Source organism: Geotrypetes seraphini, chromosome 8, assembly GCF_902459505.1.
Source record: "Geotrypetes seraphini chromosome 8, aGeoSer1.1, whole genome shotgun sequence".
NCBI lineage: Eukaryota > Metazoa > Chordata > Amphibia > Gymnophiona > Dermophiidae > Geotrypetes > Geotrypetes seraphini.
Genome location: NC_047091.1, coordinates 7,044,494 through 7,069,133, shown reverse-complemented (window position 1 = coordinate 7,069,133; position 24,640 = coordinate 7,044,494). Strand labels below are relative to the sequence as shown.

At 46.5% G+C, this 24,640-nt stretch overlaps 1 protein-coding gene across 7 annotated transcripts in view; it reads right to left on the bottom strand.

The window, feature by feature from the left end:
• Positions 1–24,640, bottom strand: part of PHACTR4 (phosphatase and actin regulator 4) — a 117,020-nt gene that overhangs the window by 6,721 nt on the left and 85,659 nt on the right. For all 7 annotated transcript variants that reach the window (XM_033954879.1, XM_033954877.1, XM_033954878.1 and 4 more), the window contains 4 exons: positions 17,644–18,232; positions 15,858–16,087; positions 9,075–9,231; positions 4,035–4,090 (listed from right to left, as the gene is read on the bottom strand). In XM_033954879.1, coding sequence (XP_033810770.1) covers positions 4,035–4,090; positions 9,075–9,231; positions 15,858–16,087; positions 17,644–18,232 — 1,032 coding nt within the window. The remainder of the gene's footprint in view (positions 1–4,034; positions 4,091–9,074; positions 9,232–15,857; positions 16,088–17,643; positions 18,233–24,640) is intronic.

The window sequence follows — 24,640 nt, the reverse complement described above, 5'->3', positions numbered from 1 at the left end:
TGGGGCTACGTCCACCACTCCCTCTAGTTGACATTGATAGTGAGGATGGCAGGTACATAACCTTCTGAAATACAACTGACTCATATAGAAACATAGAAATAGATGGCAGATAAGGGCCCAAGGCCCATCTAGTCTGCCCACCTTAATGTCCCTCCCCTACCTTTGCCCTGTGAATAGATCCCATGTGCCGATCCCATTTGGCCTTAAAATCAGGCACGCTGCTGGCCTCAATCACCTGTAGTGGAAGACTATTCCAGCGATCAACCACTCTTTCAGTGAAAAAGAATTTCCTGGTGTCACCTCGTAGTTTCCCGCCCCTGATTTTCAACGGATGCCCTCTTGTTGTCGTGGGACCCTTGAAAAAGAAGATATCTTCCTCCGCCTCAATGCGGCCCGTAAGATACTTGAATGTCTCGATCATGTCCCCCCTCTCTCTGCGCTCCTCGAGCGAGTATAGCTGCAATTTGTCAAGCCGTTTTTCGTATGGTAGATCCTTGAGTCCCGAGACCATCCGGGTGGCCATTCTTTGCACCGACTCCAGTCTCAGCACATCCTTGCGATAATGCGGCCTCCAGAATTGCACACAGTACTGCAGGTGGGGCCTCACCATGGATCTATACAATGGCATAATGACTTCCGCCTTACGACTGACGAAACCCCTTCGTATGCAGCCCATGATTTGTCTTGCCTTGGACGAAGCCTGCTCCACTTGATTGGCAGACTTCATGTCCTCACTGACGATTACCCCCAAGTCTCGTTCTGCTACCGTTTTTGCTAGGATCTCGCCATTAAGGGTATAAGACTTGCATGGATTCTGGCTGCCCAGGTGCATAACTTTGCATTTTTTGGCATTGAAGTTGAGTTGCCATGTCCTAGACCATCGCTCCAGTAGGAGTAGGTCGTGCATCATGTTGTCGGGCACTGAATCTTCGTCTGTTGTGCATTTGCCCACTACATTACTCATATTTCCAGTTAAGGGAAAAATATATTCCATTTGATTCTAGCTTTCTACTGCTTCAAAAAAGTTCATTAACGGGTGCTAGAATAGATGTGTAGACTTAGGCATTTCTTTCTTCCTGGCCCCATCTGTCTGTCTTTCTTCCTTTCTGTCTCTCCCCCATGTCCAGCAGCACCCCTTCCCTGCTCTCCCTTCCTTTTACCACCAATCACACCCCTCCCCCCCCAAGGAAAGCAAGATTGCTCCCTGGGCCCCTTCCCCAGCACCCCCCCCCCCACACTCTGTCCTTTACCTAAATCAATGCACAATAGTTAACAGCTTCCCCAGCACACACCCTTCACCCAAAACAAAATGCAAGTATTTTTTTCCTGCCCAGCAAACTGCTTTTTTAAAAAAACAACAAACAACCTTTTCTTCAATGTCGGTGCCTTCGGAAGCAACCGTTGAATGCGCATGCTATTACCACGGAGGTATTTCAGCTGTAAGGGTATTTTGCTCGGTAGAGTACTGCAAGATCTTTGAATTAAGTGAGAGCGGGTATGTGGTGCAGTAGCGGTATTTCCCTCCCCCTCCACATTGTCCCTTACTGGATTTTTTTTTGTGTGTAGAAGTGCCTAGCGGCTTCTCTCAGGATCCCTGCTTGCCTCCCTTAGTTCCTTGCCGCCCCCTTCCCGCAGTCCTGACAAACGTCCTTACTCCAGCAGGGGCCGCAGCACTCTAAACACGCTGCTTCACGGCCTTCTACTGGCCTGATTTGCTCGGCCGTGTCGGGCAGAGCAAATCAGGGCAGTAGCAGGCCATGAAGCAGCGTGTTTAGAGTGATGCGGCCCCTGCTGGAGTAAGGACGTTTGTCGGGACCGCGGGGCGGGAAGAGAAGAGGAGCGGCAGCAAGGGACTAAGGGAGCCGAAGGTAGGGTCGGATAAGAGTCTGAACAGGGGTTCGGGTGTGCCGGGGAGAGGAGCGAAGACGACGCCGACGACCGGCCAGAGAGAGAGATTCGCGCGCATGCACACTCCTACCTGAGGTGCCCTACAGCTCACAAAAAACCGGCGCATGAAGGTGGGAGTGCGCATGCGCGGCTAAAGCGTTATTATATTAGATTACAATTTTTATTAAAATTAACATTTATGGTATGTTGAAAAAGAAAAGTATAAATAAATATTTTCTTTATATTTAAAATTTTTAAAGCGTAGAATAGATTATTAACACACAAAACGATTTTCCAATTGTTCCAATTTATGATGCAAAATCAGACTGATTGAAGTGCTTTCAATTGATTTTGCATCTCCTGACTAGCAGATTTAATTTTTGTATCATCATCTTGTAATACAGAAGGCACAACTTGACTAGAAGAGTACATAATTGTGCTACTTTCCCTTTAAGCAAATTCTCAGTAGGGTGACAATTCGCCAAATATCTTTGAAGGAAATATCACCTTCAAGAAATGGTTACACATTCAAAGCAGTTTACTTATTTTGTACCTGGGATAATAGAGGATTAAGTGACTTGCCCAGGGTCACAAGGATCCCATAACCTCTGGGTACAGAAGCAGCAACTCTACCACTAGGCCACAAGACTGACCGATTATCGAGGAGACAGAAGATGATTAGCATCTTTGACCAGTCAAAGTGGTAGTGAAACTGACAGAATTTAAGCATGGCTGGGACTCAGAGCATGGGGTACTGAGATGAGCAGAGATCATGGCATTATGAATTCATGTGTGACTCCTCTCCAGGGTCTAATATACCCAGCACGGATTCTGCAGGTATGCCAATCATTAATAGGGTAACCATCCATATAACTTCATCTTAAACTAATTTGGTTAAATTCTTTTTAGGTAGGGAGCATATAGGAGTAATTGAGCATCCTACCAAAAAAGAATTCAACCAAATTCAGATAAGTGATTTAAAAGTTAAGAACGAAAGGTTTATAAATAATCAAGCTACTATGCTGAACTTATGACAATGTGGCTAATACCCAATAAGTTGAAAAACAGAAGATTGGGATTTAGTTTGGTATATACACATACCATCTGGCACTTTTATTTAGGGTACCATCACATAGGAAAACAAACACACCAAGTCATCAGTCCTCAGTACATAGGCTGGATTGTTGTGCTGAGAACTGGCCTGCATGGCCTATAAACACTACAACTTAACGCCTTTCCAGGTGGGAATGGGAAAAGTCTTAGTACGTCAAACACGTAGGGGATCTTTTACTAAGGTGTGCTAGCTGATTTAGCGCGCACTAAATGCTAACGCGTCCATAGAATATAATGGGTGCGTTAGCATTTCGCGGGTGTGAAATCGGCAAGCACGCATTAGTTTGAAGTGAGAAGTCTTTTTTTTTATAATTCCTTATTCATTTTTGTATGTTACAACAAGTATATCAATTAAACTCATATAAAACTTAAAGATACACACTTGATTAACTCACATATTAGCATCAAATTTAACATTTCATTAGAAAATTAGTATTCTATAATGTTAAAATATTATGTAAGAAATCTAAATTTATATCATTCTTATTGAATATAATAATCATCTTTATTGTTAATTCATTCAAATATTGATATATTATGTAATAATCAGAAATAAAATCCCACCCCTTTTCCCCTCTAATCAAATATCTTATCATGGGAAAAGTTAATCATTCATTACAAAAATCTGTTAACGGTCCCCAGACTTTCTGAAATTTACTCACATAACCTTTTTGCGTTGCAATGGTGAGTTCCATTTTGAAGTGAGAAGTCTGATAAAGTATTTTGTAGCAAATGAAAGGAAAGAACTGACACGCACACAGGTCTTAAGAGTGCTGTCAACATCTTGCTTTCATGAGTTTCATAAGGCAAAGCTACATATACAAATTAATTGGACTCCTGGATTGGAATAGTTTGGCCAGTCAACCTCCCTGGTACATCTCTCCCCCCACCCCATTTTTCAGAAGTGCATATCAGCAGCCTTAGCTGTATTATCAAAAGCTATCCGTGACCTTTGCATATAGTTTTGAGAGCGCATCAGGATCCCCTGCTTGCGTCTGTACATAACTGGAAGCATCGGGACAGCTATTACTTACGCTGCAGAATATTCCTTTGCTCCAGTTCCTCTGCTGTGGGTCTCTGGCTCAGCCGCCTGAATGATCAAAAGAAAAAGGAGAAAATAACCTTCGGAAGAGAGCAGGTTACAGTCCTTCCACTTCCTGCTTTTGAATCAACCCTTTGTGGTCCTTTATCCTCGCACCTGCATTTTCTACCTAACCCCCACCCCCCCTCCCATAGGATCTGTTTATGCTGCAGCAGGTACCCTGGGCCAAAGCACAGACTAGAGAGGGATCCTATCCTGATTCATCTTCACAGATACAAGCATTTGTTCAAGGCATTCCTTTTCCATTCTGTTACTATGAAGGAGTAGCCTCATGCTTACAGAGGCCTCTCCATAACACAGAATTGAAGCTCTGGAACGCATTTGCCAGAGGATGTGGTGAGAGTAATTAAATGCAGTTGGTAAGTTCCTGGAGGAAAAGTCATGGGGGAAGCCGCTGCTTGCCCTGGATCGGAAGCATGGAATGTTTTGGGGTTTTTGGTTTTTTTTAAATTCTTTAGTCATTTTTACAACTTACAACAAGTGCTTCAGATAATGACATTTGAACTTGGATACATCACTTGATTTTTTATCGTAATCAATTTAAATTAATTAAATTTAACCCCCTCTCTCCCATCCCTATCATAACATATGCAATCACGTATACCATACAATATATTTTTTCCTATTAATCTCAACATTTAATAAAAGACCAAAAAACCTCCCTCCCCTCACTTACAATTATATTAAGGGAAAAATCTTATCTACTCATTACAATTATCTGTTAATGGCCCCAAAACCTCTTGAAATTTACTAAAATTTCCTTTCTGTGTGGCTAATGTTCTTTCCATTTTATATATATGACACAAAGAATTCCACCAAAAACTGTAGTTCAATCTACTCCAATTTTTCCAATTAACTGTAATCTGTTGTATGGCAACTCCTGTCATAATTAGTAAGAGCTTATTATTTTTTGAAGATATTTGACTCTTTGCCCTCATTGACATGCCAAATAATATAGTATCATATGATAAAGCCACCAGATCTCCTAACAGACAATTTATTTGGCCCCATATTGATTTCCAAAAAGCCAAAATAAATGGACAATAGAATAATAAATGATCTAAAGGCCCTGCTTCGAGATGACAGTGCCAATATTTATTAGACTTAGAGCTATCCAATTTTTGTAAACGAACAGGGGTCCAGAATGCTCTATGAAACAGAAAAAAAACCAAGTTTGTCTCACAGATGCAGACACTGTACACCTCATCCTGCAAGACCAAATTCGTGGCCATTGAGACGCAGTAATTTGATGCTAGATCTCAATGCTCTAAATGTCCCGAAGACCAGTTTTTGGTTTTTTATTCATAAATCCAGATATCATTTTATACCACTGTGCAGCCTGGTGTCCCAAGAAATTCACCTGAAAGCATAAGAGCTCTAAACTATATTGATTATTAAGATATTTCCATTCAGGGAACCCTGCCTGAATGGCCTGCTTCAGTTGCAACCATCTAAAACTTTGTGATTTACCAAGGCCAAATTTATGTTGCAACTGTGAAAAGTCAAGCAGCTTACCATTAGAAATAACATCAGCTAGAACACATATCACCCAATACTTCCAGATGATCTTAAAACCGCCAATTTGAATCTTGGAGTTCAGCCATATAGTTTGATTTGTTGATTTATGGATTGGATTAGCATGGAATGTTGCTACTATTTGGCTTTTTGCCAGGTACTTGTGACCTGTATTGGCCACCATGAAGATGGGATACTGGGCTAGATGGACCAGTAGTATGACCCAGTAAGGCTATTCTTATGCTCCTGTTCTGGATGTTTTCTGTACTTTTGTACAAGACAAAAAAACTCCAAAACACTGCCACAAACCTATACTAGAAACTACAAAAAGGCAGGAATAGTCAAGGGTTCAGAGAGTGGTCGCTCAGGGTGCCTATACATAAACTCAGTAAAGATAAGGTATAGGGTGCCCTCAGTGTGGGGAGGCAGCGACGGGAGACAAAGCTCTAACGCTTAACAGAATCAGGTGAAGGTAATATACCTACACCCGCACACCATCGTCGGGCACCCTGAGTGTGCAAAGAATAAAGAGTGCTAAACCACAACTCAATAAATTATAAAGTCAATTAAAGTGTGATTCAAATGACAAACCACAGAGCGACCACTCGCTGAACCCCCCAGAGACAATAAGCAGCGAACTTAACTGAAGGATAGAAACTCCTGGGGCTCAAAGAACAAAACCTCACAGGATGCCAGGTGGTTTTTCATTTGAATCACACTTTAATTGACTTTATAATTTATTGAGTTGTGGTTTGCACTCTTTATTCTTTGCACACTCAGGGTGCCCGACGATGGTGTGCGGGTGTAGGTATATTACCTTCACCTGATTCTGTTAAGCGTTGGAGCTTTGTCTCCCGTCGCTGCCTCCCCACACTGAGGGCACCCTATACCTTATCTTTACGCACCCTGAGCGACCACTCTCTGAACCCTTGACTATTCCTGCCTTTTTGAAGTTTCTGTGACAAATCACTAAAGTTTTCAGAGCAGGGATTCATGATAAGCAATGCTCAAAAGAGCAAACGTTCTAGTAAAAAAGACCTAACCGGCTAGTTCTAGCTCCTGTTTGGAATAGATCTAAACTCAAATATGCTGCTACTGTGTTTAAACAGTTCATAGTGGTAGAAAAAACAAGCCTGCTTAACATTCCAATATGGGCAAGTTTTAGAACATAAAAGAGTTGCCATACTGAGACAGACTGAAGGTCCATCAAGCCCAGGATCCTGTTTCCAACAGTGGCCAACCCAGGTCCCAAGTAGTAAAACAGATTTTATGCTGCTTAGCCTAGGAATAAGTAGTGGATTTCCCCAAGCCATGTCAATAACGGCCTATGGACTTCTCTTTTAGGAAATTATCCAAAGTTTTTTTAAACCCCGCTGATTTCACCACATTCTCTGGCAACAAATTCCAGAGTTTAATTACACTTTGTATGACAAAATATTTTCTCCAGTTTGCTTTAAATCTACTACTTAGTAGCTTCATCGCTTGCCCCCTAGTCCCAATATTTTTGGAAAGAGTGAACAAGCAATTCACGTCTACCCTTTCCACTCCACTCAATATTTTATAGACCTCTATCATATCACCCTTTGAGCCTTCTCTTCTCCAAGCTGAAGAGCCCTAGCCTCTTTAGCCTCTTCTCATAGGGAAGTCGCCCCAAACCTTTTAGCATTTTTGTTGCATATTAGCAATGGTAGATAATGCTAACTTAAAAGGGATCGAGCTTGTTTGGATTTAGCTCATAACGTTTTAGTTGCAGCTCAGGGTACGGTGTATTCAAATACACTAGATATTTCCCATTCCCTGAAGGGCTCATGGTTTGCGCTTGTATCCGAGGCAATGGAGAGTTAAGTGTCTTGCAGTGGGATTTGAGCTGGGCTCTCCTCTAAACTAGTGCTGCCCGATTCACGATTTGAATCGATTCTCCGATTCACTTTTGGTGAATCGATTTGAATCAGTTTACTATTAAAGAAAATCGGACTTACCAATTCGTTGGCTCCGTTGCTACTGCTGCTTTTGCCTGGCCAGGGAGGAGAACTGGAAGTTACATCGAAGCAAGGACTCCGGTGGCAGAGGGGAAGCCCGAACGGATCTCTGGTGCAGATCGGGGCAGCACGGCTCTCTCCTTCCCGCAAGCAAGGCTTTCTCCTCTCCTCCCTGGCCAGGCAAAAGCGGCGGTAGCGAATTCAATTCACTATCCTGCTGCTACTCTGGGCGTTTTCTCTCCATTCGACTGCCCAAGCGGAAACAGGAAGTTTTCACTGAGGGCAGGCCGCAGTGGAGAGAAGACACTAGGAGTAGTGGCAGGAATGGATCGCTACCACCACCGGCAGACCTCTTCCGGACTCTCTTTGGGAAAGGTGCGGGGGTGTGGTGGTGGTGGAGGCTTAGGAGTGCCATAAAAAAAATGTAAAAAGGTAGATGGAGGGAGAGGTGAGATGGGGAGTTGGTTGACTGGAGGAGAGATGGGGAGAAGATAGATGGGAGAAATGAACTTGGTGGAGGGGGGAGATCATGGAAAGGGGAGATAGGGGAAGGATCTAAAATAAGGATCTAAAAATAAGGAGAGGGAGATAGATGGTGGACAATGGGATTTAGGGAGGGAAGGAACAAAAAGGGAGAGAAGTTGGACACAAGGGATGGTGTGGAGGGGGGATAGAGATACTGGATAGGAGGGTAGTTGGGAAGAGAAAGGGAGAGATGGTGGACCCTGGGATGGTGGGAAAGGAGAGAGAGAGATGAAGGATGAAAGGGTAATTCAGAAAAGGTGGATCTGTGGATGGATACGAAAAAAAGGAAAGATACCAGACCTCCGGGGGAGGGAAGGGAAACGGAAGGGGAAGACAGAGACAGAAGATAGATGGTTAGCACGGAGAAAGAAGAAAGAAGGAGACCCTGGCAAGCAAGTTATCAGAAGACAACCGGAGCCTGGGACCGATAAGATCTGAATAATGATCAGACAACAAAAGGTAGAAAAAATAATTTTATTTTCTATTTTATGGTGTTAGACCACGAATGTGAGCTAGGATTTAAGAGAGAGGGGAAAAGTGTTTTTTGTTTGTTTTGTTTACACCACAGCACCAGGAGAGGGCAAAGTGGGTGAAGAGGCTATAAAATAAACCCACCAGGATATTTGAAAAAAAACATCCACTTGGGCAGGAAAATCGAATCGAAAAATCGATTCAATAGGCTGAATCGAATCAAATTTTTTTTTCCTGACTCGGGCAGCACTACTCTAAACACTAGATTATTCCACAAGGGATGATGAAATGGTATTAGGAAGTAAGCTTCAGGCCTTTATCAAAGATATCAAGTGAAATCATCGTAATCACCCAATACCACTCTCGCCAGAACACTATAAAAATGTCCACCAGGGGGGTTTGCCTGATTTTCTTAACGATTAGGTAGCCCTGTAGGCACATCACCAACCTTCCACATTTGCAGGGACAGAACAAGTGTGTACCTGGTAAGTGCAGTGCCGATCTGCTGTTTGATCTCATTCCATTCTTCCTTGCTCTTGCGAGGCAGAGTGTTCTTAGCCTCCCGCTCCTCTGGGATGGATCTATTGTTCAGCTTCATTGCCAGCGTATCCTTTCTCTTCACCTTACTTGCCAGAGCACCTAATGAAGTGAGGAAAGATAATTCCTTAGAGAAATGCCGGCAAGGAATTAATGTCTGTATGCAGAAATGACTGTATATTACTCAGAGTTGAAGCAACGTAGGCGAGAGGTTGTCCCACTGAACGTGCTGAAGGCCTCAGATATTCTAATCTTAACTCTTATCCAGATCAGGGGGGAAGCCTCCACCCAGATTAGCTTCCAGTTCTGTACTGCACAAACTAAATGTGTGGCGGGGGATGATGATTCAAAAAAACAAGCACAGGTACATTAGCTAGATTGTGAGCCCACCGGGACAGAGAGGGAAAATGCTTGAGTACCTGATTGTAAAACCGCTTAGATAACCTTGATAGGCGGTATATAAAAAAAATCCTAATAATAATAACATCTGATTACGGTAAGTAACTGTGCTTTATCCCAGGACAAGCAGTCAGGTATTCTCACAAGTGGGTGACCTCCAAGCTAACCAAAGTGGGATGGTTGGAGAGTTGGCAACTTAGGAGAATAAATTTTGCAATACTGTTTGGCCAAACTGTCCATCCCGTCTGGAAAAAGTATCCAGACAATAATGAGAAGTGAAGGTATGAACCGAGGACCAAGTGGCAGCCCTACAAATTTCCTCAATAGGTGTAGATCTGAGGAAGGCCATAGAAGCTGCCATTGCTCTGACCTTATGGGCTGTGACTTTACCGTGAAGAGGTAATCCAGCCTGGGCATAGCAGAATGAGATACAAGCCGCCATCCAATTATTGATGGTTCGCTTAGAGATAGGACGTCCCAACTTGTTCGGATCAAAGGAGACAAAAAGTTGAGGAGCAGTTCTATGTGGTTTGATGCCTTCCAAATAGAAAGCCAAAGCACGTTTACAGTCCAGAGTATGAAGAGCTGATTCTCCAGGATGAGAATGAGGCTTTGGAAAAAACACTGGAAGAACAATGGATTGGTTGAGATGAAATTCCGAGACTACTTTAGGAAGGAATTTCGGATGAGTGCGAAGAACCACCTTGTCATGATGGAACACTGTAAAAGGTGGATCCGCAACCAACGCTTGAAGCTCACTGACACGTCGAGCAGAAGTGAGGCAATGAGAAACACCACTTTCCAAGTGAGATACTTCAGATGAGCCTTGTCCATTTGTTCAAAAGGAGGTCTCATCAGTTGAGTAAGAACAATATTGAGGTCCCAAACCACTGGAGGCGGTTTGAGAGGAGGTTTGACATTGAAAAGTCCTTTCCTGAATCTGGAAACCACAGGATGAGCAGAAACAGGTTTCCCTTCAATAGGCTGATGGAAAGCAGCAATTGCACTAAGATGGACTCGGATCGAAGTAGGCTTGAGACCAGACTGAGAAAGGTGCAACAGATAGTCCAAAATTGAAGATAAGGAGGAAAGTTGAAGCTCTTTATGATGAGAAAAACAACAAGTAGAAAATCTAGTCCATTTTTGGCGATAGCATTGTCTAGTAGTAGGCTTCCGTGAAGCTTCCAAAACATCCCTCACAGATTGAGAAAACTGTAGATGAGCTATGTTGAGAGGAACCAAGCTGTCAGGTGTAGAGACTGCAGGTTGGGATGAAGCAGAGATCCCTGATGCTGCGTAAGCAGAGATGGAAAAACTGGTAGAAGGTAGGGCTCCCTGCTGAGTTGAAGTAGAAGGGAGTACCAGGGTTGTCTGGGCCACCGAGGAGCAACCAGAATCATGGTGGCATGGTCGGACTTCAGCTTGACCAGTGTCTTTTGAATGAGAGGAAACGGAGGAAACGCATAGAGAAAGAGATTCGTCCAGTCCAGAAGAAAAGCATCTGCCTCAAGGCGATGAGGAGTGTAGATCCTGGATCAGAACTGAGGCAGCTTGAAGTTGTGGGGGGCTGCAAAGAGATCTATCTGAGGTGTTCCCCCCTGAGAGAAGATGTGATGAAGGGGCGTGGAATGGAGAATCCATTTGTGAGGCTGTAGGAGACGACTTAAGTTGTCCGCTAAGGCATTTTCCGCCCCCTGAACGTAGACAGCTTTGAGGAAGGTGTTGTGGCGAATTGCCCAATCCCAAACTTTCACAGCTTCCTGACAGAGGGAGGCAGATCCCGTGCCTCCCTGTTTGTTGACATAATACATCGCGACTTGATTGTCCGTGCGAATGAGGACTACACGGTTGTGAAGCAGATGCTGAAAAGCATTGAGAGCATTGAAAATCACCCTGAGTTCCAGGAGATTGATGTGACACTGACGATCCGTACTGGTCCAATAGCCTTGAGTACGGAGACCATCTAGATGAGCCCCCCAAGCGTAAGCTGAAGAATCGGTCGTGAGAACCTTCTGATGGGGGGGCATGTGAAAAAGTAAGCCTCTGGATAGATTGGAAGAGAGCATCCACCAGCGAAGAGACTATGTCAGAGCAGGAGCGACCTGGATGTGTCAAGTCACAGGGTTGGAAACCTGCGTCCATTGAGATGCCAGGGTCCACTGAAGAATTCTGAGGTGAAGTCTGGCAAAAGGAGTCACGTGTACTGTAGAAGCCATGTGACCCAGAAGAACCATCATGTGTCTCGCCGAGATGGAAGGGCGAGAGGACACCGCATGACAAAGATGGAGAAGCGCTTCCATACGTTATTGAGGAAGGAATGCTCCGAGTTGGATCGTGTCCAGAACGGCCCCGCTGAATTGAAGAGTCTGAGACGGCTGTAGATGGGATTTGGGAAAGTTGATTTCGAATCCCAGACTTTGTAGGAACCAGATAGTTCACTGGGTTGCCAGGACGATTCCTTGAGACATGGAATCCTTGATGAGCCAGTCGTCCAGGTAGGGAAACACCTGAAGACCATGATTCCTGAGCGTAGCAGCCACCACTGCGTACCAGGCATTTGGTGAAGACCATGGGTGACGAGGCCAGCCCGAAAGGAAGCACTCTGTATTTATAATGAAGATTTCCCACCCGAAATCTGAGGTATTGACGGGAGGCTAGATGGATGGGAATGTGTGTGTAGGCCTCCTTGAGATTCAGAGAGCATAACCAGTCGTTCTGCTCGAGGAGGGGATACAGAGATGCTAGGGTCAACATGCGAAATTTTTCTCTGACCAGAAATTTGTTGAGCATCCTGAGATCCAAAATAGGACGCAGATCGCCCGTTTTCTTCAGAACAAGGAAGTACCGGGAGTAAAAACCCTTGTTCTGTTGAGCCAAAGAACTGGCTCGATAGCTCGGAGCTGCAGCAAAGCTTGAGCTTCCTGAAGAAGAAGGGTGGTCTGGGCAGAGTTGGAAGGATACTCTCTTGGAGGATGTTCCGGAGGAACTTGATGGAACTGAAGAGAGTATCCCTCCCTGACGATGGAAAGGACCCAGAGTTCGGTGGTAACAGTCATCCATCGGTGGTAAAAATGATGGAGACGACTTCCGATAGGGGGGAAAACGGGAAATGGCAGAACGACTGGGGTTATGCTTTCTATCAGACAGTCAAAAAGGCTGAGGAGCCTTGGATACAGCAGGTGGCTGAGGCTTCTGCTACTTCTAAGGATGTTGCCTCTTGACAGGCTGACGAATGGGAGGAGCCTGTTTTGGTGGAAAACGCCGTTTGTAAATCAGAGGAAGGCGTGTAGGGCGAGGAGGAGCCGGCTTCGGCTTCAGGCGGAGAATGGATGCAAAAGACTTCTCGTGGTCCGAAAGCTTCTTGGTGGCTGCCTCAATAGACTCATCAAAGAGGTCATTGCCAGCGCAAGGGACATTAGCCAGCCGGTCCTGCAGGTTAGGATCCATGTCGATGGTACGGAGCCACGCCAGACGACGCCTGGCCACCGAGCAAGCAGTAGCTCGAGCAGACAGCTCAAAAGCATCATAGGAGGACTGAAGAAGCTGCAGCCGAAGTTGGGACAAGGATGCAAGGACTTCCTGATATTCAAAATGCACACGAGAATCCAGATAAGGCATGAACTTTTGAAAGATGGAGAGAAAGAACTCAAAATAGGTGATGAAATGAAAATTATAGTTGAGCACTCTGGTGGTCATCATGGAGTTTTGGTAGATGCGACGACCAAATCTGTCCACCGTTTTGCCTTCCCTGCCCGGAGGAACAGTGGCATACACCTGGGAAGGGTGAGATCTTTTTAAAGAAGATTCAACCAGAAGGGATTGGTGAGACAATTGAGCATTGTCAAACCCCTTGTGATCTACCCCTTGTGGTCTCGGGGCTAAAGGGTCTCCCGTACGAAGAAAGACTGAGCAAATTGCAGCTCTACACTCTCGAGGAGCGTAGGGAGAGGGGAGACATGATTGAGACATTTAAGTACATCACGGGACGGGTAGAGGTGGAAGATGAGATCTTTCTTCTCAAGGGACCCTCGACCACAAGAGGACATCCGCTCAAGCTCAGGGGAGGGAAGTTTCGTGGAGACACCAGGAAATACTTCTTCACGGAGAGAGTGATTGAGCATTGGAACGAGCTTCCAGTGCAGGTGGTCGAGGCACGCAGCATCTCAGACTTCAAGAACAAATGGGATACCTATGTGGGATCCCTACGAGGTCATGCCAAGGGACAGGGTCACTAGGACTGAATGAGCGGGTCAGCAGAGTGACAGTATAATTACAATTATTCTTTAGGGGGTCAGTAGATTTAAGAGGGTGGGTAAATAGTGTGGGCAGACTTGATGGGCTATGGCCCTTATCTGCCGTCATCTTTCTATGTTTCTATGTTTCTACAGTCCTGTATCTGGAATCCAATTTGCCTGGAACAGCTGGAATGGAATAAGGAGTTTCCAGACAGCGGACAAAGGTTTGATCTAAAAGTTTGTGAAGAGGAAGCTTGAGGGATTCAGCAGGAGGTTGAGGAAGATGCATGGTCTCGAGATATTCCTTGGAAAACTCAGATCCAGTGTCAAGTTGAATATCCAAATCAGCTGCCATCTGACGCAGAATAGATGAAAAAGACAGCTGATCTGCCAACGCCTGGCCTCGAGAGGGACTCGAGGATGTCGAGGCAGCTTGCTCCAATGAAGAAGGAGACCTGAATGGAGAAAAAGAACCCACCGGGTCTTCGAGATACGGAAGCGAAAGGGTCGAAGCAGGCGGTGGGGAATATTGAAGAAAAGGCTGCTTCCGATGAGGCGAGGCATGCCTGGATGAATGCTTCGAAGAATGCCTCGATCGATGATGCGAGCTGTGTCTCGAAGCAGGCCTCGACAATCGAGGAGAGTGTCCCCGCCAAATCCCTCAGAGAATGGATAGGACTGGAGGCTGTGGAACGAAGCAGAGGCGGTTGAGTGGAAGAACCTCGAGGCACTCGCAAAGACTCTGCTCCTTGCATCGAGTGTACGGGTTCCAACGGAGGCATGGGCAAAGACTCTGCTCCTTGCGATGCATGCCGAGATGCCAGACCAGACACTCGCAGGGACTCTGCTCCCTGTAGAGTGTGCGCGTATGACTGAGGCACAGGAGGTGGCTCGACCTCATGGGAGACCTCCGCATGACCAGGCTGGATTTGTGAGAGAAGCTTCAGCCCTATGGTAGTAAAGAGCTGACTGAATTGCTTCTCCAATAAGGTCTGGAACGAAGCCGGCAAGGATGGATCTGCGTCTCCAACGGGACCACCTGCACGGGCTTCGTACTCCCTCGAGGCAGTGTGAGAGTGCTTGGACTTAGAAGCCTTGGGCACTTTAAGCACCACCGGGGGAATGGGCTGCTGCCCTATCTGACCTAAAGAGACAAAGGAAGGCATCGCAGCAGGCGTCGAAGACAGAGCTGGTGCAAACGAGACAGGTTTGATGAGGCTCGGAGTAGAAACTGTGGAAGCTGGAAGAGCTTCATATGAGGTCGAGGGCGAAGCACGCTTCGAGGACGAAAGCTCCATCGAAGACTCCATGCTGAAAAGCTGCTCCCACAGGATGCAACGATGCTTGAAAGCACGAGACTTAAGTGTTGAGCAAGGCCGGCACGATTTCGGGAGATGTTGAGGCCCGAGACACCAAAGACAGCGTCGATGAGGGTCCGTCAGGGAAATCGCGCGCTGGCACTTGGAACACTTTTTAAAGCCGGTTGCAGGCCGGGACATAGGCCAAAAAAGCTCCGCAGCAAGATCGAAGCCACGGGGCTGCGGCCACGTGGCCTGCCCGGTTGAACGAACGGAAGAAATTATTATTATTTTTTTTTTTTTTTGAAAACAAGAAAACAACGAATAAAAACAGTGATTCTGAGAAAAATAACACAAAACCGCGGACAAAAAAGGCACAAGTGAAAACACTTCACGCAGAGAGTCAAAGACGGACTTCTCGGCTCCGCGGAAAAGTAAGAACTGAGGAGACGCGCCCTGCGCTGGGCAGGAAGGCACTCGCGCATTCAAAACTTCGAGTTTCTTCAAGCAAGTCTGCTTGTGAGGTGTCCGCATAGGGGCTCCGTTGGATCACATCACCCACTTGTGAGAATACCTGCCTGCTTGTCCTGGGATAAAAATCTTTCCAGAACTGCCCTCCAATATGTCAAACTTAAAACTTGTATATAGGTAGTTATGAAAACCATACTACACTTTAGATTTATAAGAAGCTCTGATGTCTGAATAATCTAATAAAAGCTACATGTCTAGACAACAAGCAACGGAATCAACACCTGAACCTAATTTCAATCCAAACCCTGCTACTGCTTTCTCTTACTGTTCTGAGTTTCGTCGTCATCCTCCTCATCCTCATCTTCATCATCTTTGTAGAGGATGGGTCCCTCGGAGTCCGAGTCACTCACATCCTCCTCCTCCTCCTCTGGAAGGACCTGTGGTACCTCAGGAATAATGGTGACAGACTCAACGTCCCCAATGTAAATGTGGGGTATTGGCCCCTGCTCAGATTCTGGCGACATTTCTTCCTCCTCGTCAAAATCATCGTCGGGCCTAAAAGGAACTGGCACAAATCAGCAAACACAGCAGGCAAAATTCTACTTGTGTAAGCATTTTAATAGATTTACTATTAATAGGATTTCATTCAAGTCACATATAAAATGGCAGATCTGAACCAGGTTACAGTTTAGCAGTTAGCATTCTGCAGTGCAAACAACCCAGGTCACATCAACGTTAATATAGCTTCTTGCAGTTGGAAGAGGGGCTGCTCACTAGAGACCAACTGAATTTCGGTTCTGAAACCAGTTCAAAATCCAGATTCAGCCAGCCCTGAAATCGAAATTCTGCCCACCCCACCCACATGACCACTTTTTGCTGCCTTCCCACCACCCATAGGCCTCCCTTTGTAACCCTGAGGGCACTAGACTTTCAAGGCCTTAAAGGTAAGCCCAGGGAGGGCCTGTGTGTGAGAGTGGGGATAATCTTTCTGCCTAGGGCGAGGTTGGCCCAGGGGTATTGGGTGCAATGGTTTCAGTTGCCCTCTACTGCTCAGAAAGCAACACCTTAAGGTCAAGGACAGCCAAAGTAGGCTTAAAAGACGCTACACCCTGCTGTTACAAGTGACTGCTGCAGTAGAGCTCGTACTTGCAGACAAATATGAGAAATCAGCATCCATGACGGACAAAGATAAAAACAGAGGATCCAGATGCAAACCACAAAAATGAAGCTAAAAATTCAAAATGATGCAATATGAGCAAGTTAATTACATCACCTTAGTATATACTGTTTAGCATAAATTTATCTTGCAATACCTTAGGTTTTTGTTGTGTTTTACGTTAGTTATTAATATCCATTTGTCCAACTGTCTAATTTACAGATAAAGTACAGTTAATATTTCAAATCTGACCAAGCACAAGGTCTTGAGATTTGGTAGGATATGCTTAAAAATGATTTGAATTTACGTTTTCCATATATCAATGTTTACATTTTTTCCCGTAAGAATGCAATTTATGTTTTATGGATATTTATATTTCACGTGTGTGTTTTCTATCAGTGTTTATGCAGCTACACAGATTATTCCAAACGCGATCGTGTTGAATACTAGGCTTGTTTGACACAAAGTTTTGAATTTTTATCTGCATTTTTGGTGCTTTGCATTTATATCCTCTTAAATTGATGCTGTGGTCCATCTGATTGGCAGAAACTTGGAAGACCATGAAAGCCAACAAAGAATGGGCATTAGGTGGAAAACAGGTCTTATTTTTCTATGCTGCTACAACCTTACGACGTCTAGGCGGTTTACACTGAAGAGAACTGGACAATCAGCGAATTACAAAATACAAATAGTAAAAGTACAACATGTTTCTCAAAAATAATCAATAATTCTATACTGATTATTTTTGAGAAACATGTTGTACTGTTACTGTTTGCATTCTGTAATTTGCTGATTGTCCAGTTCTCTTCAGTGTAAACCACCTAGACGTCGTAAGATTGTGGCGGTATAGAAAAATAAAGTTATGTTATGTTAGGCTATGTTGTAGGACTGCTAGAGAGAGAGAAAGCAAACTTGGTTTTCTGACTATTCCGAAATGAGTTCCTCCATTACTCACACTTTTAGCAGTTCGATGGTAACTGGCAGAGACCGGACTCGACCACCTGTGTTGATGTCGCCTACCAGGCTCTCTTGGTTTTCAAACAGTAGCGAATGGGCTCTGTGAGATCCCTCAGGCGTGACTGGCTGGGGGCTGGTGAGTGCCTGCTGTATCCGGATGTGTAGTGGGACCTGGGAGAGCCGAGGGGGATGCTCAGGCTCGCCTGCCTCCTGTGCCGACTTGATAGTCGTATCCAAGACTGGGAAATGCGTCTGTTCGGTGTCTTCATTTAGCAGTGCCAGGTCAAGTGGGGGCACCAGAAGCTGTGGTTTGGGTATAGGATGTTGGGTACGATGGGGGTTTGGAGGTATGTGAGTGGGCAATGGAGGGGATGGAGATGATATGAGCAGGGGCGGTTGCTGTACTATGGATGGAGTATTACTGGTCAACTCCTTTTGATCGTTCTGTACTCTGGGAGTAGAAGGTGCCGGGGGCTCCGTCGCAGACGCTGGGGTAAGAAAAACATTTCTCTTCGGCGGTAAAGGTGGGGAAAGTTTAGCATTAACGAGCAACAACGTATTTCCTCCAACAGCCTGAGACAGCTCCACTGAAAAACAAGAGAAGACTTGTTATACCACTGAGCACTTTGCCCACTATAAGACAGTTTAGAAGCAGGTCACGAGTCAGAACCAACAATAAGATGGCAAAGCAACAGACAAGGCAGTTAGATGGAACCAAGTGAAAAGTAAATTCCTCAAAACAGTCACTGACCATTAGAAGGGTTGATTACAAGTATTTTATGAGATGTTTGTAAATTGAAAATGGGTGGGAAAAAAATACGTTTTCTCTTTATTCTATTAAGTATATTGTGCTGTAATGATATTAATTTATGTAAATGCATCATCTTTTGTGCACAATTAAAGTTTTAAAAATGAATAAAGAATATTTAAAAAAAAGTCTAACTACAGGCCCATGGCTAATTAAATTCCAAAGGAATTTGAGTAGCCATGGGCTTCGGAAAATCCACTGCTTATTTCTAGGATAAGTAGCATAAAATCTGTTTTACTCCTTGAGATCTTGCCAGGTACCTGTGACCTGGGTTGATCACTGTTGGAAACAGGATCCTGGGCTTGATGGACCTTCGGTCTGTTCCAGTATGGCAATTCTTATGTAATGTTCTCAGTATGTATACTTTAGAAGAAAGACAAGCAAGAGGATATGATTGAGGCATTTAATTATCACCATGGCACCATTGAGGGGTGTCTATCAACTGAAAGGAAGCTCTGGAATGAGAGGACTAAGATGAAGTTGAATGGGATGATCTCAAAAAGGAACCTAAGGAAAGCACAGTTACTTACCGTAACAGGTGTTATCCAGGGACAGCAGGCAGCATATTCTCTACATGTGGGTGACGTCATAGAAACATAGAAACATAGAAATAGACGGCAGATAAGGGCCCACGGCCCATCTAGTCTGCCCACCCTAATGTCCCTCCCCTACCTTTGCCCTGTGAATAGATCCCATGTGCCGATCCCATTTGGCCTTAAAATCAGGCACGCTGCTGGCCTCAATCACCTGTAGTGGAAGACTATTCCAGCGATCAACCACTCTTTCATCCACGGAGCCCCGACGCGGACAGATTTTCAAGCAAACTTGATTGAAGATGTCACGTTTGCTGGTGCTGCACCACGCATGTGTGTGCCTTCCCGCTCCACTAGAGGGCGCATCCCCTCCTCGTGGTCTTCAGTTCAGATAGCTAGCAAAGAAGCCAACCTCAGGGAGGTGGGAGGGTTGCGAGAATATCTGCCTGCGGACCCTGGATAACACCTGTTACGGTAAGTAACTGTGCTTTATCCCAGGACAAGCAGGCAGCATATTCTCTACATGTGGGTGACCTCCAAGCTAACCAAAAAAGGGACGGAGGGAAGTTGGCAATTTAGGAAAACAGATTATGCAAAACTGACTGGCCAAACCAGCCGTCGCTCCTGGACAAAGTATCCAGACAGTAGTGTGAGGTGAAGGTATGAACCAAAGACCAAGTGGCAGCCTTGCAGATCTCCTCAATTGGCATGGACCTGAGGAAAGCGACAGAAGCCGCCATCGCTCGGACTTTATGTCCCGTGACCCGACCATGCAGCGAGAGACCAGCCTGAGCACAGAAGGAAATACAAGCAGCCAACCAGTTGGACAAGGAGCGCTTGGAAACAGGACGTCCCAACCAATTAGGATCAAAAGACAAGAAAAGTTGAGGAATCTTCCGATGAGACTGGTACGTTGGAGATAGAAAGCCAACGCCCGTTTACAATCAAGAGTGTGAAGCGCCACCTTGCCAGGATGAGAATGTGGCTTAGGGAAGAACACCGGAAGGACAATGGACTGATTAAGGTGAAAATCGGACACCACCTTAGGCAAGAACTTGGGATGAGTGCGTAGAACCACCTTGTCATGATGAAAAACAGTAAAAGGTGAGTCCGCAACCAAAGCCTGCAGCTCACTAACCCTGCAAGCAGACGTGAGGGCAAGCAGGAAGATCACCTTCCAAGTAAGGAACTTCAGATGAGCTTTATCCATGGGCTCAAAGGGGGGTTTCATCAATTGAGCGAGAACCACATTGAGATCCCAAACCACAGGGGGAGGCTTGAGAGGAGGATGAACATTTAAGAGAACCCGCATGAAACGAGAAACCAAGGGGTGGACAGAAAGCGACTTCCCATCAAGCTGCCGATGGAAGGCGGCAATTGCACTGAGATGTACACGAACAAAATTGGTGTTGAGGCCAGACCTAGACAAATGAAGCAAATAATCCAAAACCGATGATAAAGAAGCAGACGATGGTTCCACCCGAATCAAAGCACACCACATGGCGAATCTAGTCCACTTCTGAGCATAACACTGTCTAGTGGAAGCTTTCTGGAAGCTTCCAGAACATCCCTCACCGACTGGGACAACTCAAGGGAAGGAGTCAGGTGGAAAGGAACCAAGCCATCAGATGCAGAGACTGCAGATTGGGATGCAACAGTGAACCTCGACTCTGAGACACCAAAGAAGGAAACACAGGCAGAAGCAGAGGATCCCTGATACTGAGTTGAAGAAGCAGGGAAAACCACGGCTGTCGAGGCCACCGAGGAGCGATCAGAATCATGGTGGCATGGGTGAACTTGAGATGGACAAGCGTCCTCAGAATCAACGGAAAGGGAGGAAACGCATACAGGAACCTGCCCGTCCAATCCAAGAGGAACGCATCGACCTCGAGACGATCCGGGGAGAACACCCTGGAGCAGAAAAGAGGCAACTTATGATTGAGGGGCAAGGCGAAGAGATCTATCTGCGGAGCCCCCACCGAAGAAACACCTGACACAGAGTCTGGGAATGGAGAGACCATTCGTGCGGCTGCAGGAGGCGACTTAACTTGTCCGCCAGGCAGTTGTGTTCGCCCTGGATGTAGACCGCACGAAGAAAGATGTTTTGGCGGAACGCCCAATTCCAAAGGCAAAGAGCCTCCTTGCAGAGAGACAGGGAACCCGTACCCCCCTGCTTGTTTACGTAATACATTGCCACCTGGTTGTCCGTGCGTACCAGGACCACCTGATCCCGAAGCAAATGGCGGAAGGCCACCATGGCATTGTAAATGGCCCGAAGCTCCAACAAGTTGATGTGGCAACGACGGTCCGCACTCGACCAAAGGCCCTGCGTACGCAGCCCGTCGAGATGTGCACCCCAAGCATACGCCAAGGAGTCCGTTGTCAGGACCTTGTGATGTGGAAGAGCGAGAAAGAGCAACCCTCTGGAAAGATTGGAAAAGTTGGTCCACCAACGGAGCGAGCGTGTTAAGGAAGGAGTCACTGCAATGAGATGAGAAACGGGATCCTGATCCTGTCACCACTGAGAGGCCAGAGTCCACTGAGGGACCCTCAGATGCAGCCTCGCGAACGGCGTGTCATGCACAGTGGAGGCCATGTGCCCCAAGAGGACCATCATCTGCTTGGCCGAGACCGAAGCCCGCAGGGAAACCTGCCGGCTCAGCCGCACAAGCGTGGCCTGCCGAGAGGGAGGCAGGAACGACCCCAATGAACTATTGAGACTGAGAGGGACACAACTGGGACTTTGGGAAGTTTACCTCGAACCCCAGACTCTGAAGGAATATAATAGTCCGATGGGTCGCTGAAATAACCCCCTCCCTCGACGGGGCTTTGATCAGCCAGTCGTCGAGGTACGGGAAGACTTGGAGACCCTGAGACCGCAGAGCCACAGCCACCACCATGAGACACTTCGTGAAGACTCGTGGGGACGAAGCCAGCCCAAACGGGAGGACCCTGTATTGAAGATGCAGGTCCCCCACCTGAAAGCGAAGGAACCGGCGACAAGCTGGATGCACAGGAAATTAAGTGTAAGCTTCCTTCAGATCGAGGGAACATAACCAGTCCCCCTCGTCCAGCAAGGGATACAGAACGGGAAGCGAGAGCATCCGGAACTTTTCCCAAACAAAAAAATTTGTTCAGCTTCCTGAGGTCCAGGATAGGCCGGAGGTCCCCGCTCTTTTTGGGGTCCAGGAAGTACCGGGAGTAAAACCCCCACCCCCGCTGACAAGGGGGAACCTCCTCCACCACTCGAAGGCGAAGGAGAGCCTGAGCCTCCAGAAGGAGCAAGGGAAGCTGCGCACAATTCAAAAGAGACCCACCGGAAAGACTGTCTGGCGGAAACTCCTGGAAGTTCAGTGAATACCCCTCTCTGATAACAGTAAGGACCCAAGCGTCTGAGGTTATGCGGGTCCAACTCGGGTAGAAGGCCCCGAGATGGCCCCCGATAGGCAGAGGGGCGTCCAGCGCGGAGGGGGCCAGCCCCCATCCGCTCAGCCCGTCAAAAAGACGGCGCGGGCTTAGACACCACAGGGGTCTGAAGCTTGGGAGGAGCCCGCTGCTGCTGCTGGCGGCGAGGAGGCGGGTGAGAAAAGGCCGGTGTAGACTTCTGCGGGTACCGCCGGGGCAGCAGCCAATAAGCCTTAGGAGGAGTGGGCTTTGGCTTGGGCCGCACCAAAGAAGCTCATGCTCCGAGAGGCGCTTGGTGGCCGCCTCGATCGAGTTGTCAGAATGTTCATTCCCCAAACAAGGAAGATTGGCCAGACGATCCTGGAGGTTAGGGTCCATGTGCACAATGCAGAGCCACGCCAAACGGCGCATGACTACCGCAAAGGCAGAGACCCGGGAGGACAGTTCAAAAGCATCGTAAGCCACGTGGAACAGGTGCATACGAAGCTGCGAAAGGGAGTCCATCAGGCGCCCAAAATCCGCCTGATGGGAGGCGGGCAAGTCACCCTGGAAGGCGGGCAAGGACTTGATCAGAACCTTAAGGTACGAGGTAAAAGTGAAGTTATAGTTCAAAACCCAATTGGCCATCATAGAATTTTGGTAGAGACGCCTGCCAATTTGTCCATCGTCGCCGATGCCCTCGAGGACGAGGCGGAGGTCTTCAAGGCCGACATCGAGGCCGAAGCCGGGGCCGACGTCGAGGCCGAGACCGGGGCCTGCTCCACAGCAAACAACTCAGCCATGCGGGCCCATTGACGACGCAGGACGCATTTCTGGAAAGTGGCACACCAGGGGCAAGAATCGGTAGGATGACCGCCCCTAGGCACAAAATGCACCAACGATGCGGGTCGGTAATAGACAGAAGCCGACCGCACTGGGTGCACTTTTTAAACCCGGTAAGAGACCGGGACATAGAGAAACACGGCCATGGCCGAACGAGGCCGAGCAGCCACGGCAAACCGGGAGCCCCCGGATGCCGAACTACGTTCGGTAATGCACAAAACAACAAAAACAAAGAAGAAAAAAACGCACAGCGACTCCCGAGAAAAAACCCAAAGAAGCTGCGGTGCTAGAAAGGCACTAAACATGGAGAGAAAAAACGACAGGGCTTTCTGGCTCCGCAGAAAACTAAGAACTGAAGACCACGAGGAGGGGATGCGCCCTCTAGTGGAGCGGGAAGGCACACACATGCATGGTGCAGCACCAGCAAACTTGAAATCTTCAATCAAGTTTGCTTGAAAAGCTGTCCGCGTCAGGGCTCCGTGGATGATGTCACCCACATGTAGAGAATATGCTGTCTGCTTGTCTTGGGATAAATATTTCTTCACAGAAAGGATGGTGGATATATGGAACAACTTCCTTGTGGAGGTAGTTGAAACAAGGCTGTATTTGAATTCAAGAAATTATGGGACCGGCATGTGGGATCTGTTAGGGGGAGGAAGAGATAGCAGATGAGGTGGATGGGCCACGTAGCCATTATCTGCTGTCATGTCCTGCCATTACAATTACTGTGTGTGGGTAAAATTAGCATGTTTTGACTTGATGGCATCCAACTAAATGCTTCTCTTATCTGCCTGCTTGAGGAACACTCCAAAATAAAGGACTGAACGTGAATGCCTTCTTATTTGCCAAATCCTAAGGCTTATGGAAATCTTTGAACTAAGAAGTTTTCAGAATTTATCAGACAACAAAACAGCTTTAAACTCTGCAGCAAGCAATGTGGATAATGAATGTCTCACTTTTTTTTTTTTTAACTTTAGCAGACTTCGATACAACACTGCTTATCTTCAGTTAATTCACTAAGAAAGGATTAGGCTCTTACCTCAATAATCCTCTTTCCTGTAGAACAGCACACGGATCCTTAAAAGATGGGCTGTGCACCCCAACTCACGAGTTGGATTATAGAAGGCCCCCAATCGTTTTTCTCAGCTCTGCCTCCTTGTCTCCCTGGGCAATGCCCTCTCTTCAGTCCATACCAAAGCAAATGATAACCCCTATTAAGAGGAAATAAGGAGGGGTTTAGGGAACTCCCCGATAATGTTAATTTTGCTCTGCTGTGCAATAGGAACAAAAACCAGTAAACAATCATTGCAATTGCAAAGTTAAAAGTGGAACCAACTCACCATCTACCTACCAGCACTAACATTTGTATAGCTCTGTGAAATATCGTGCAGCGAGTAGTGGGACTCTAAACCCACCGACTTACAATA